The following is a 14,153-nucleotide window of genomic DNA, read 5'->3' on the forward strand; positions in this document are numbered from 1 at the left end:
TTGTTGAGCTTGATGTTTCCAACAACTCACTTTATGGACCAATACCCATGAACCTTGGTAGCTCAAAATACCTCGAATTCCTTAACTTGGGAGGAAATCAGTTGTCAGGGGAACCTGGAGTTCCTGAACTTAGGTTCCTTTCTTCTATATTTAATAGCAGTTCACTGAAACATTTATTTTTGAGTAGAAATCCTCTAGACGGGATCATGCCCGATTCATTTGGAAATTTCTCATATTCCCTCGAGGTATTTTTTGCAACTGCCTGCCAGATTAAGGGCCCTATACCCAAGACGATTCAGTTGTTGAAAAATCTGACCTTCCTTGCCTTAAGTGACAACAATATTAATGGGAAAATACCATCATCAATTGGAGCATTGGAAATGTTGCAGAGATTGTATCTTGAAAACAACAAGATTGAAGGGCTCATTCCTAATGAGCTTTGTCTTTTGCGGAACCTGGGAGATCTATCACTAGGAAATAATCAAATCTCTGGATCAATCCCAAATTGCATTGCAAATCTCTGGCGCATTCAAAGACTTCTTCTAAGTTCCAATGGCTTGACATCTGCAGTACCAGTGAATTTACGGAATCTTGAAAATCTTCTGTTCTTAAATTTGTCATCCAATATTTTCAGTGGATACTTACCTCCAAGCATGAAAAGGTCGGTTGCTGTTCAGATAGTCGACTTATCTCACAATGAAGTTACTGGGAACATTTCAAGCATTGTCGGAGCCTTCCCAAGCATAAACTCTCTAAGCTTAGCAAACAACTTGTTTATAGGATCTCTTCCGCAAACTTTGGGTGATCTGAAAGGATTGGAGTTTTTGGACCTATCAAACAATAATCTGTCTGGGCCAATTCCAAAGTCTCTTGAAACACTGAAATGTCTGAACTACTTAAATTTATCTTTTAATCAACTCTCTGGAGAGATTTCTTCTAGTGGAGCTTTTATCAACTTCACTGCCCTATCATTTTTGGAGAATAGAGGCCTTTGTGGGAGACCGGAGTTTGGAGTCCCACCTTGCATGGCTCTTGGAACTCAGAAGTCAAAGATGGCAAATCATTTACTCAAGTAAGTTCTTCCAGGCATTGCATCAACAATGATCTTGATAGCTCTCATATATATACATGGTGACAAAGTGTCAAAAAAGAGATGGAAGGCATTCCAAGTTCAGTACAAGGGTTAACAACAACAGAGAATAGAATGATATCATATCATCAACTCCGTCGTGCTACAAATGGCTTCTGTGAAATCAACTTGCTTGGAGTTGGAAGTTTTGGCTCGGTATACAACGGGATTTTAACAGATGGGACAATTGTTGCTGTTAAAGTTCTAAATTTGCAATTGGAGGGAGCCTTTAAAAGTTTTGATGCAGAATGTAAAGTTTGGCGGAGAATTCGGCACAGAAATCTTGTCAAGATCATGACTACATGCTCTAACCATGAGGTATGAGCTTTGGTGCTGCAATACCTGTCTAATGGCAGCCTTGAGAAGTGGCTATACTCTCACAACTATTGTTTGACTCTTCTGCAAAGAGTGAGCATGTTGATCGACATTGCACTGGCTTTGGACTATCTCCATCATGGTCAATCAGAAGGTGTGGTGCACTGTGATTTGAAGACTAGCAATATCCTTCTCGATGAAGACATGGTTGCACATGTTGGAGACTTCGGGCTTGCAAAAATTATAGCAATTAACAAAGATGCAACATAGACTAGAACTCTCGGCACACTCGGCTACGTTGCACCAGGTAAAATTCAGTTATTTGCATTTGTTCATGTCTGGCTTAGAAAACTAGGTGTTCCAGGGTTTAACTAGATTATAATTACATGCATTAATAACAATCACCTGAATTATAATGACCGTTTTGATTAGAATCTAGAGAATCAATTAAATTACTTTATGTCTTGATAATGCTACTGATTATATTATTTTATTTTTACTATTTTTTGGTTTGTGTGACTATAAAGATGCTACTCTACAGATGAAGAAAATGTTTTATTCATTAGCATGCTAGTACCAGTAGTAAAACTACAAATCAAGTTCTCATAGAGTCTTAAGTCTACTGAAGCTTTTAACATAAGAGCATGTAGCTTTTCTACCTTTATCTTATAGTATAAGAGAAAGTAGCTAGCTATCGTTTGTCTAAGAGAATAGCTCGCAAAACAAGGAAACACGAAAAAAGGAATAGGGGGAAAGTGAAGCTCCATCATGTTTATGCATAAAATGTTCTGCCGTAAGTACATAAACCAGTAGTTGTATTACATAACTTAAGACCATGGTTCTCGAACTATAGATTTATAAATATATACACATTTATACAAAGTGTTTCTGGTGTTCATATATGCGTTCGTCTCTTTCAATTGAATGTGTTCTTTGGTACGTGGAGTACTGAATATTGATATTGTAAATTAGTAATTTCTTTATGATTGATACTTTCCGACAGAGTACGGTTCTGCAGGAGTGGTGTCCGCAAGAGGTGATATTTATAGTCACTACCAGCAAAACTAGCAACCTACTGACTTTCACATTGATTTTTAACCTACTTACTCTCACACTGATTAAAAATCTGTAGAATTTGATTATTAATTACAGATATCTGTATGAACTGACTAACTGGACCCTACATGAGCACATATAGACACTGTTATTTGATTATTAATTACAGATATCTATATGAACTAACTAACTGGACCCTACATGAGCACATATAGACACTGTTACTTACTATCTGTGTGATACAAAATTTCTCACAGATATCTGTGTGTTCTAAATATTTAACAGGTACAGAGAGATCTGTGAGAAACGTTTTACACACAGATATCAATGCATAATGATAAAAATATAATTTATTAAATAACTTTATACTCATCGATATCCGTAACAATCACATTTTTCACAGTCATCTGTGTGAATATTTATAATCTTCTAATTCTCAGTTAACTGTTCATCGGCTTAGTAACAGTGCCGGCTCAAGCCGAGCCGGTACTAGAAATGACGATTTTACCCTTCCTTTGTTGGCCTAATTACGGTGTTCTGTTTGGGTATAAAAGGTGTTGAACTGGTTGAGGTCTGCGCATCTATTCTTGACATGCGATGGGTTCTGCATGTCGTCATTCTGTTCGATTTAGCACTTATTTGTTGGGTTTCTATGAAGGATTGTTGGGTATGTGTCTGATTTGGTCTTTTTTGTGACAGATTTCTGGGTGTGTGACTGATTTGGGCGAGGAGAAGGAAGGCGATTCTGGAGGAAACGGGAGAGGAATTGAATGATTGTATTAAGCCATTAGATTTGATTGTGCATGAAGGAATCCAAAACAAACTAGACCAATGCGCGCGTAATCGAGCTCATTTGGTTTTTTCTCCGTCAACATCGCTACAATGAAGCTTCTGTTTCGACGAAAAGCTTCTGAATTTTGAAATTTTCAGCTGTTCAAAAGGTATATTCACTCTACCCGGACTATATTTTTATTCGACTATATCAGATTGGGTACTTGATGAATCTGCATGTTGATCTTTGCTAGCGGTCAGAGTGCGCATGATTGTTTCCACCTCTATAACTATGTCTGTTACATTTTCAGTTTAGAAAAAAATTGAAAAAGGTATATTCACTCTACTCCAATCATATTTTAACTGGACTATATAAAATTGGCCGCTTGATGAGTCTGCATGTTGGTCTTTTCTAGAAATCACACTACCCACAATTGTTTTCTATCTCTATGACCAGCTCTGGTTGATTTTAATTTGAAAAGAATAAGGAACCCGGGCAAATAGCGATTCAATAGTGTCTGATTATGTTTTGGGATTGGGTCGGTACATTTTGAAATGCATAGGGTGCCTTGGAGGTGAATTGTGTTCTACATGTCAAGTGTGATTGTATGTTGGATTTTATGTTTGAGATTCAACTAACATTGTCAGTATTGTCCAGTTAAAGTTGAGGGTGGTCTACGATTTCAGTTTGAAGGGTTTTTGCTTATTATATTTAAATTTTTCTTTCTGGGATTCAACCCTTGATAAGCATTGAGAATTTTAGCTACTGGGTTCTTCTCTGTTTTTGTGTTCCTGGTTGGATATTGTTATTAGAAGAGTGTAGGAGGATATGGAGTAGTTTGAGAGTTGGAATATTATCCAGGAGGCTCCCTGTTCTGTTACTCAGGATCTCTACCAATTTGGAGTTAATTCTTCAGGTTCAATTCTTTTAGCTTTTTGGGTGTTCTTATTTTTTGTTTTCACGATTTGATGTGATGTGTTTTGCTGTTGTTGTGTGTTATTTGGATATTGGGTGTGTTTTGTGGCTGATAGAACAGAGTAGAGTGAAATTTTGAAGCTTGAATTCGGTATTGAAGAATTTAATGCTTTATTGCTTGGAACTAAATGGAACAATGTGGAGAGTTGGATGTCTAGAGTGAAGGTTTTTAATTTTCCTGGGTGTTGGGATCATTTTTGATGGTGCTGTTGGCGTATAGATGTTAACTGTTTGTTGCTTCAGTATAAATACATGTAAATACATTAGTCTTTATTGAGAACAGCATAATGCACATGATGACGTCGTCCTCATGGTATTTTCTGCATATGTATACTTGAGTAGAAATGGGCAGGTTGCAAGCACTTGAAGGATAGACCAGGTCGAGAACATAAGGAACCCAACAGTGAGTAATAGGCCACCTTTTACCCAATTTTTTCCTGTTGTAGTGGATGGAATAATTGGACCCATAAAGAGAACTACTACCAATGCACCTAATATTGATACTAAAGTGCCCATGACTTTGGCTTGAGTGCTGCTGCTTTTGAAACTTAGCCTTTCCATCCTATTGAATTGTAGGCAGCCAAATGAAAAAAAAAAAAAACTCATATGTACTAATTAGTCAAAGATGAGACATGAAGAAAATAAGTAAAAACCTTTAACTGTTAGTTATTTTTTACAGTGAGTTTTAAAGTTTAAAGTTTCTTTTCGGATTTTGTTGTTCGCCCAGTGTAGAGAAAGAGAAGAGACGAAATAAGTAAGAGAGAGAGAGAGAGAGAGAGAGAGAGAGAGCTCTTACTCAAAACAAAACAATTGTGTTGGTTTGTAAGTGAAACTATAGTACTTTGCGTGAAATTGTGTATATGTGTGTGACTTGATCAATTTGAGATTCTTAATGGCAGGTCCCTGTATGTATTTTGGTTTGAAATAACATAACTATTCACTTCTGTTTCCTTCTAAATGGTTTGAGATAACATGTCTAATCACTTCTGCTTCCTTTAAATTGGTTTGAGATAATGCAGTCAGTGATTAAGCTGGTATTCGTTGAGCTGCAACTTTTGAATTGCCATAAACATTTATTGGAGGAATTGGTTTGGGTTTATTTTGGGGTGTTATTTAATGAAAGCCAATTAAGAACCCAGCTTTATGACAGATTTAGATTGACTATTTTTGTATCTTGCATTATTTACTATACAACTAAGTTTAGACAATTAAGTATTCTGGATTTTGATCAAATACGACTAAATGGATCAAATATATTTAAATTTTGATATATTTAAAATTTTGATATATCAAATATATTTTGATATATTTAAATGGATCAAATACGACAATTAAGTATCTTGCAGAACCCCCAACAATTTGTTTTCTTTGTCTTTTCAATATAACAGTATGTGTTCTTTAAGGGAAAGTACATATAACTTTTAGTTACTAATATTCAGAACTGAGAAACTTTGTCTTTTAGTACTGCCAATTCAAAACTGAATGTAGTAACAGCAATATGCAGACTATTTAAAACTATTGACTATGAGCATATTTATAAACTTGCCAGATGTTTATGATAAAATTCTTTTCTTTGATGAATTTAATACATAATGTGGACAATCATTTACTTTTCTAAGGTGTTAGCCTATTTTGAAACTACATTACAATGCATATATACTTATTATATGTCTTAAAGTGTTCCCTATCAGGTTATCACTATTATATACCAAATGAGTTCATTGCTGTTTTCTTTTTTGTATTTAGTTTATACATAACTAACTGATAAATTTACTGTTTGTATTATCAGCTATACTTGAACCATTGAATCAACTTTTGTCACCAGAGGTGATCAACTTGGTAATTCTCTTGCTTTTTCAATTCATATGTGAACTGTTTAGTAATACGTTTTATCAAAAAGTAAAACGGAAGTAAGAAACTGGCTACAGAAATGTAACAGTAAAGAGTTATATGATTAATTTGATAATTTTGTTGCAGTTTTGTTCGCTTTTTACAGATTTTATGCAAAAAAGTGTACGTATCATTGCAATGCCACTGTTCCTTGGTCTGCTGTTTATCGTTGTCTCCATCTTTTATTCTTATTCAGGTATGAACCTTGAATTTTTGTTAGGTCAGCCAATGGTTTCATTTGCTTTCATTGTGTTGTGTTGTTTTTCTACATTGAGTTTATGTCATCTGCAACTATCGTAACTGTTGTTATAAAGTTTCAATTGTTCCTGTTTTATTTTACAGATTTTGGGAACAGTGTGCTGTCGGATAGTTTAATTTTCTGCAATTCAGGTATATATTTGGCTTAATGTGTTTCATGTACACAAAAGACATTAAGTATTGATCTTAATATTTGAACAGTTAATTACGTTAGTTTTAGTTTTCCACGCATTGATGTTTCAATAGCCTAGGTAAAAGAATTGATATCAACTGCAATATTGGTTTGTCGGTTTCTTTAGATGAGTAAAAGTATTGTGTAGTTTTTTTTTTTTTTCCATAATCTAAAATGTATGGTGTGACTTTTTGTGTAAATACAAATGGAGGAAGCAGCTTTTTGGACAACCTCCACAACTAATCATCACTAGGCTAACAACTTCTCAGCAACTAATGTCACTTTTGGTAGACATCGACATCTCTTTTTGGTACCCAAATGAAGCAACGATTGTAACTAGGTTAGCCTAGGACTATATTTTTGATAAGCTGTTTTAACAATAGTTGTAATATATATTTGAACATTACCCGAACATCTATATAAATGGTAATGTGAGTCAAGCAAGATCTATGTTAGTTTCGAACTAAATTCTCTATCCTTTAAGACTTGCACTTTTTCTTCCAAAATAAATTCTCTATCCTTCAAAACTTGCACATTTTCTTCAAAACCCGCAGCAACGCGCGGGCACGAATGCTAGTGTAACCAGTTCACCACTGCTCCTCCATTTTTTTTTTTTTGGTCGTGAAACTGATATTCATAAAGCCAAAAGGCATATGGAGGCCCAAACAAAGCCAAGGGCAGGCAACAAACCCCTCAAAGTCAGAAATTCATAAGAATTAAGACATGAGTAGGATAACAACTAAAAAAACCAAATTAAAACTAAAAGCCCAAGCAGCCCAACAAAACCCAAGCCCTAATCAAAGCTTCTTCTTCCTCTCCACTTTGCAGCCGCCATAGCAGATTCGTCACCGGAGCTCCGACGGAAATCGCGAGCAAGGATTGGTAACCAAGGGTGGTCTGCAGAGGTGAGGATACGGACAGAGCTGCCATACATTCTCCAGTTGACCGATTACGAAAAGATCTCGCATAAAAGGATAACAACAACCAAACCACAATAGATCTTAGCAAAGAAAACTGAGATCTGAAGAGGTGGTTGCAGAGGTGTACGAAATCTTCCATGACAGGACAAGGTAGACAAGAAGAAGGAGATTTGTTCACGGTTTGGGAATCTTGAGGAGCAAAGGGAGAACAAAAACTGAGAATGACCATGAGAACAAATCTGTCCACATCTAGATCTAAAAACAAATTTGATTTGTGAGGGCTGAAACTCAGATGCAAAGGAAGGGGAACAAACAAGGAAGTCAAGTCACCACTAGGGTGAGGAATCACCACACAGGATGAGGAGTCACCACAGGGGATGCGGAGTCACCAGATGGGTGAGGGAATCAAAGAAGAAAAGTTTGCTGTAGAGATGAGAGAGCTTGGGTTAGAGAGAAGCTCCTACATTTTCGCTTCTCTCTCTACATTTTCGCTTTTCTTTACTGCTCCTCCATTTTGGTCACACATATAATTCACGACGAGTGTTGCAGACACCTGTCAATATCCAAACATGCATGTAGGGAGAGAGAGAGAGAGAGAGAACAGTATGAGAGTTTTACATGTTCGAGCTGTCTCAATCAACGAAGGAAAAGAAGAAGAAAAAGAAAAACATTTTAGATCGATATGCCATTAATAGCCCACGGGATTTGGTTTTGGCCTCCTTTTTGGGAATGTATAATCCATCATGCATTCAATCATTATGAAGAAGGGGCTGTGATCGAGACGTAGTAACGTCCAATAATATGATTCTCACCAACTGAGAGGGCAGATATTCTGAAATCACTTGTGTTTGGGGGAAACACTAGACAGAGCTACAATGTATTACCATTCAATGTAACGTAACGGTATGTGTTGCAATATTTTCTTTTAAGAGTGGTTCTATTCATACCTCATTAAGTAGTATTTAGATATAAATAGTACAATTTTTTTCAATTTTGCCTTGTTTAGTTATTCTCTGTACACCTTTTTTTTTTTTTTTCACTTTGCACCGTCCCTTTTTTATCCGGCAACCCACATGAAACTAATGCCGTAAGAGAAGATAACATCATCAGTATCTTGCTGCAATTAGAAATCGTTTCCAGAGTCAATTATTCTAAAATGTTCCATTTGCATGCAATGTGAGAAGTTTGAATCTTGAGTGGACTGAGTTAAGAATCAAATAGATGGGTCAACCACCCATTTGATCCATGTACTGGCGTTGATTGCTAAGTGTGTTGTAGGAGAATAGAATTGTGTGTTTATTATTGATAATAGGAATCCTTATATAGGGAGTTACAAGGTATACAAAAAGTAAGAGAATCCGAATACAATTAAATACCTATAACACTTTCCTATTACGATCCTAAACCCTAATGTAAAACTATTAATAAATCTGTGAAAACTTGACACAGACATCAGTAGCATTTAGATGATCCGCGTGAGAAATTATATGCGTTGATATCTGTATCAATTGTTTACACATGCGGTAAGTTTTTAATTGTTTTCCAAAATTTTAAAAAGACTTAGATAGAAAGAGAAAGAGAGATTGTTTAACCAAAATATATATCTTCAGAGTTCAGACCAAAGCAGAAAAACAAAATCCTCCGATTTCTTCTCTTTCTTCTTTCCTTTCCTTGTTTTTCCATCTTCTTTTTCTTCTTCTCCAGATCTGCAACATTTTCATACCTAGTTTGTTGTTGAGCATAGTGGATCGGCTTTCTTCCTCTCTCTCTATTATTTTCGAACCCAAATCCGATCCCCAATCTAAGAAAAAGATAGTTTGATATCAGATCTTTGCTTGATCCCTTATCTCGATATTATGCTCAAATCGTTTAGGATCTTGAATTATTTTTAATCTTCTTGGTTCCTGTTGTTTGTTGTGGAATAGATGTGTGGGTTTATGAAAATATTTGCGAGATCTGGGTTTTGCAGAATCTTTGTGATTAGAAATCGGAGGTGGAGGTGGAGGTGAAAGAGAGCAATCCTGGGTTTCAGCGCACGAAAAATTTGAAACACGTACAGGTAAGGAAACTCTGATCTTAGCTCTTTTGGGCATATAATTATTAGCATTCAGGAGGCTTTTTTTTTTTGGAGTAAGTTTTGGGATGAGTTCCATCAGTTTTTGATTAGTGATATGAGTTTTTTATGTTCTATGCTATTGTGATAGATGCTTGATTAGTTACTCTCCGTTTGAAGTTTTGCTTCTTATTTCATCTAAGCTTAGAAGGAGCTAGCCAAGAGGACAAGTATTGACGTGTGGACTTGCTTTGATTATCAGCCTCAGCAAAAGAGCGTTGGTTTTCCAGAGAGTACAACCTCGAAAAGAAAGGAGCAAAACAAAATAGTAGCAGCTACATTTTTCTTTCTTATTGTGTTGTTGTATTATGTTTTTCGTTCTTCCCTTGTAAATATTTACTGGGAGAGGTATTGGCGTTGATCCTCCGCTTCCTCCCTGTATCATTATTTCTCGAATAAATTGGATATTTTGATGATTTCTGGGTATCTTGAATTACTATTATTGTTTTAATTTTCAGATAAATGTTTTAAAAAAAATATTGTAACAAAAGAAAAGAAAAAGAAATGTTTATAATTTTGGCCTCAACTCACACTGATATTTTCAGTTGATTTGATTGATTGCTGGGTGGGTCCCACTCAAAACTTCACACAGACTTTTTTATCCGTACCGAGAGACCAACACCCACCCACCCAAATGCCACAGACAACGAATCTCTGAATGTAGGGTTGGTAATGGCCTGCGCATACAGATTTCAGTGTGTATAGAGCGTTATACACACTGATTAATGGGTTATTTGCTAGTAGTGAGTTTTGGGATAATGTTGGTGGAAATAATTGTGAGAAAGAAACCCACAGATGAAATGTTTGCAACTGACTTTGAGACAATGGATAAATGCTTCGCTTCCCGACAGTGTTTTCGAAGTAGTGGATGCTGGCCTATTGAGCATAGAAGATGAAACTAGAGACATGAATGCCACAGTAAAAACCAGTTTGTCAATACTGGAAATAGGTTTGGGATGTTCTGAAGAAGTGGCTCAGGAAAGAATCAACATTAACGATGTAGTGCCCAAGCTCACGAAAATAAAATGTGCACTAGAAGATAGAAATGGCGGTGTTTATTATCCATGAAAAGCCCTTGGGATTTCTGGTTTCACAACTTTTTTGTTTGTCATTTTACTTTTCTTCTATCTGTAAAGGTTGTATATACTGTGCTTCAGCTCGTCCTTTTTTTTTTTTTTCTTTTCCTTTTTTCTGAATAAAACCACTGGCTTTGTGACAGAGATGTGTTGAACCACATTTTGTCATTTACTGTTTCTATATTTTGATTACATATGTTATGATGGCTGATGTGCCAAGTCTTTAAATCAAGTTTATGCTTAATTGGTTTGAAAATAATTGTATCTTCCTCTCTTCATATTGACACTGAAGATAAATTTCCCGGCTGCCAATTTACTCCGCTTCTTGAGAATAATACAATTGCTCTCACCCTGTAAACTCCTCAAGGCATTATCGATCCCTGTTTATGCAAAGAAATCTCTTAGTTACATCACATTGATAACACTCCAGCGTACTAGAAGGCAATCATCATAATGTAAGAAATGAACTTTTTTAAAAACTGATATTAGAGACAATAGACAACATCGACAATTCATCCCGTGCATTCTTTTATTCCTTTGTAGGAAAGAGTTGGATGAGAGACGCACTGACCTGACTAACAGGTTGGTGAATCTCCAAAGCCTGTTTAAATCTCCCAGGGGCACCAAGGTACCTGCAATAACCACACTAAAGCATGAAAATTAGAGCGCACGTCAAATGCAACCCCACATTTCCTTAGAAAAGAAACTGTAAAGTGGTACAAAAGATAAAAACGTCTACAGCGAGATGATAATATGGAAAATGTTTCTACTTAGATTGGGGAGTCTAGAATCTAGATAGAAGCAATGTAGAGAGTAGGATATAGTACGAACTACGGACCACAAGATGTATAGTGATTCGCCATGTTGAGAGACTATGTCCACTTTATATGGTTGAGCCTTGAGGCCCAAATAGAGAGATAGAGTAAGAAGAGATAGATTTTTTTTTTTTTGGGGTCAAATAGAACTTTCATTAGATGAAGCACATATTACAAAAGTAATACAGAGAAAATGGGAGTCCTAAGCCCAAAAATCCAATAGACAACCCATACCTAAACCTAAAACCGAAGCCCAAAAGTCCAAAATACCAAAAGAACCAAGACCTAACACCAAACTCTTCACTTCAACGCCTCTGCTGGCCGCCATGGTGATATTGTGACCAACTGAACCCGACAGAATCTTGACATCCAGAGGCCAAGTAAACTCTCCACCATCATTCTCCACACCTAAATTGGAAGCACAGGAAGAACAACAAGAACAAAACAAAGAACTTAGTAAAGGTAGTCGTGGAGGTGGAGACCACCATGCATCACAACACCACTGGTCCGGCGATGTCCACAATCTTTGGTGGTTTGCCGGTACTGCTGCAATCTTCATGTATGAAGTTAAGTGAACAGGTCTCTGTCGAGACATCAAGGGTTGAATGTGAAGATGAGGTTGTGGAAAAAGAGAAAATTCGAATGAAGATGAGAGGGTGAGGTGTTTGAGATGGAGGAGACTGTGAGATTTGATAGTAGATCTGGAAATTTGATGAACAATTGGGCAAGAACAAGGAAAGATAGAAAGAAAAAGAGACATAAACAGATCTAAAGCTGAGACCAAACTCAAGAAACTCACCACAAAAGGGTGGAGACGCACCACAGAGGGTGGAGAAACCGGAGACTTGCCGACTCTCAAAACAGCAGAGGAGAGAAGAAAAGTCCACTCACTTCTATCTTACCCCCTTCATATAGTAAGAAGAGATAGATAGATACTAACTGGGAGGACCCTTTTATAAGTAAGGGGGTCCTTTAAAAAACTGTAAAGTGGTACAAAGAAAAAATGTCCATAGCGAGATGATAATGGAAAAAAAAAAAAAAAATTTTATTTTTATTTTTATTTTTTATGGGTATGTAATTCATTTATTGAAAGCCCAAAGGCAAAAAGGTTAGGCCATCTCCAGCTATTTTAGCCCCCGATAATCACTATTAATGCAAATATTGTAACTCTTACTTTCTAACATGTCCAATCCTTAGGGCTATAAGTTTAAATGCCATATTATTTTATTGTTTGCCCTTTAATCTCAGCCATTTGTTTTGTTGATCAGAATTTTGGGTCACCAGCATGGTCCCCACGAAGAAGAAGCCCAAGGGCTAAACAAAGCTTGACCCTTTTAGCACCCAAAATCAGTCTTTTGTTATAGTATAGCCTTGGGTTAGCGATGGAAAATGGTGATTTTTGGGCTATACCAACCCCTTAGCCCAAGGTTGGAGATGACCTTATATCCAAATACAGAGAACAACAAAAGTTTCAGTGTTTATGACAAAAGAAGTCAAGACACAATAGATATACGTGCTAAGAGAGGCAAGGAAACTTCATGGAGGTTGGAGGACCATTAGTCTAATACACAGTGCACAACCTCTATTTAGCTAGCTTGGTTGCTGCATCAGCCTGCGCTTTAGCTTCTCTTGAGGGCATCTTCCACCATAGGCTAAAGGCCAAACAGATTTAGCCTACCACAAAGGGAATATTCCCTCCAAGATGCCCATTTGGCCTATCAACAAAAAATAGTACTGCCACCTTAAATCAAATTCTATAAACTAAAAATGAAATATCATCATCTACAACGGCTATAATTTGAAAAGGATAAGAAAAATTGTTACGTCCTGAACGTAAATTTTCAGGTTTACTAGTCATTTGGACGATAAATGACAATTACTTTCACCTTTTACTTCGTTCGATACTTTTAGTGGCCTTAAAAGTTAACTTTTTGTTCGGATCAGTTTTTGAGAAAAACTTCCTTCATGAAAGTGGTTGAGGACGTTAAACCGAGTATGTACATATGTAGTATGTAAAAATCGGAGTTCGTATGTGAAAATTATAACCGAAAAACTAAAGTTAGTATTCATGATAATTTAGTATAAATATGAGAAGTTACTGTGGTAGGTTGGTCAAAAATTTCACTCTCTCTCTCTCTCTCTCTCTCTCTCTCTCTCTCTCTCTCTCTCTCGCGTCGGCCTTCTTCTCATTTTCTTCGATTTGTCGCCGTCCGGCCACCAATCGACATGCCACCGGACTTTTGGAACCATCTCTTCCTCCTCCACACGCCCATAGCAGTGGGTCATCATGATTTATCTGGAGAAGAGAGAATTTGAGCCGAGAACATCACTGTTGCAGTTTGGAGGTCAACGCCGATTTCTCCCAAATCCAGCCACCTTCGGCGACGAAACTGGTACAAGCAGAAGCGCCTTGGAACACTCGTGAATCCCTCCAAGTTTCATAACTCAGATCGAGCTATGGAAGGAGAATCGAAGCTTGGAAGTTTTTGGCACTGTTCACGGTGGTTTACTCATTGTTCAAGGTGTTTTCCGGCCAATGAAGTATATTCAAGCTTTGTCACAGTGGAAAAAGTTGTTGCAAATGTTGAGATGTGCTTGCTGGTAAATTTTGGTGGCCTGAGGTGGAGTTGCCGGCGGTGCGTGGGGCTGGCGCATGGAGGCT

At 36.9% G+C, this 14,153-nt stretch overlaps 1 protein-coding gene and 1 long non-coding RNA gene across 4 annotated transcripts; both read left to right on the forward strand.

Annotated features, from left to right (window-relative positions):
* The first annotated feature begins 47 nt into the window (after positions 1-47).
* Positions 48-1,076, forward strand: LOC112199026 (putative leucine-rich repeat receptor-like serine/threonine-protein kinase At2g24130). The gene has a single exon (XM_024340093.1). It carries the CDS (start codon positions 48-50, stop codon positions 1,074-1,076), a length of 1,029 nt encoding a protein of 342 aa, XP_024195861.1.
* A 7,965-nt stretch (positions 1,077-9,041) lies between these two features.
* LOC112195845 lies at positions 9,042-10,017 on the forward strand. 3 transcript variants are annotated; one of them, XR_002934824.2, is made up of 2 exons: positions 9,042-9,546; positions 9,692-10,017. It is a non-coding gene; the product is annotated as an uncharacterized LOC112195845 (long non-coding RNA). The 3 variants fall into 3 exon arrangements; XR_005809255.1 differs by having other exon boundaries at positions 9,046-9,546; positions 9,744-10,017; XR_002934826.2 differs by having other exon boundaries at positions 9,047-9,546; positions 9,749-10,017.
* Positions 10,018-14,153: the final 4,136 nt, after the last annotated feature.

Source organism: Rosa chinensis, chromosome 4, assembly GCF_002994745.2.
Source record: "Rosa chinensis cultivar Old Blush chromosome 4, RchiOBHm-V2, whole genome shotgun sequence".
Taxonomy (NCBI): domain Eukaryota; kingdom Viridiplantae; phylum Streptophyta; class Magnoliopsida; order Rosales; family Rosaceae; genus Rosa; species Rosa chinensis.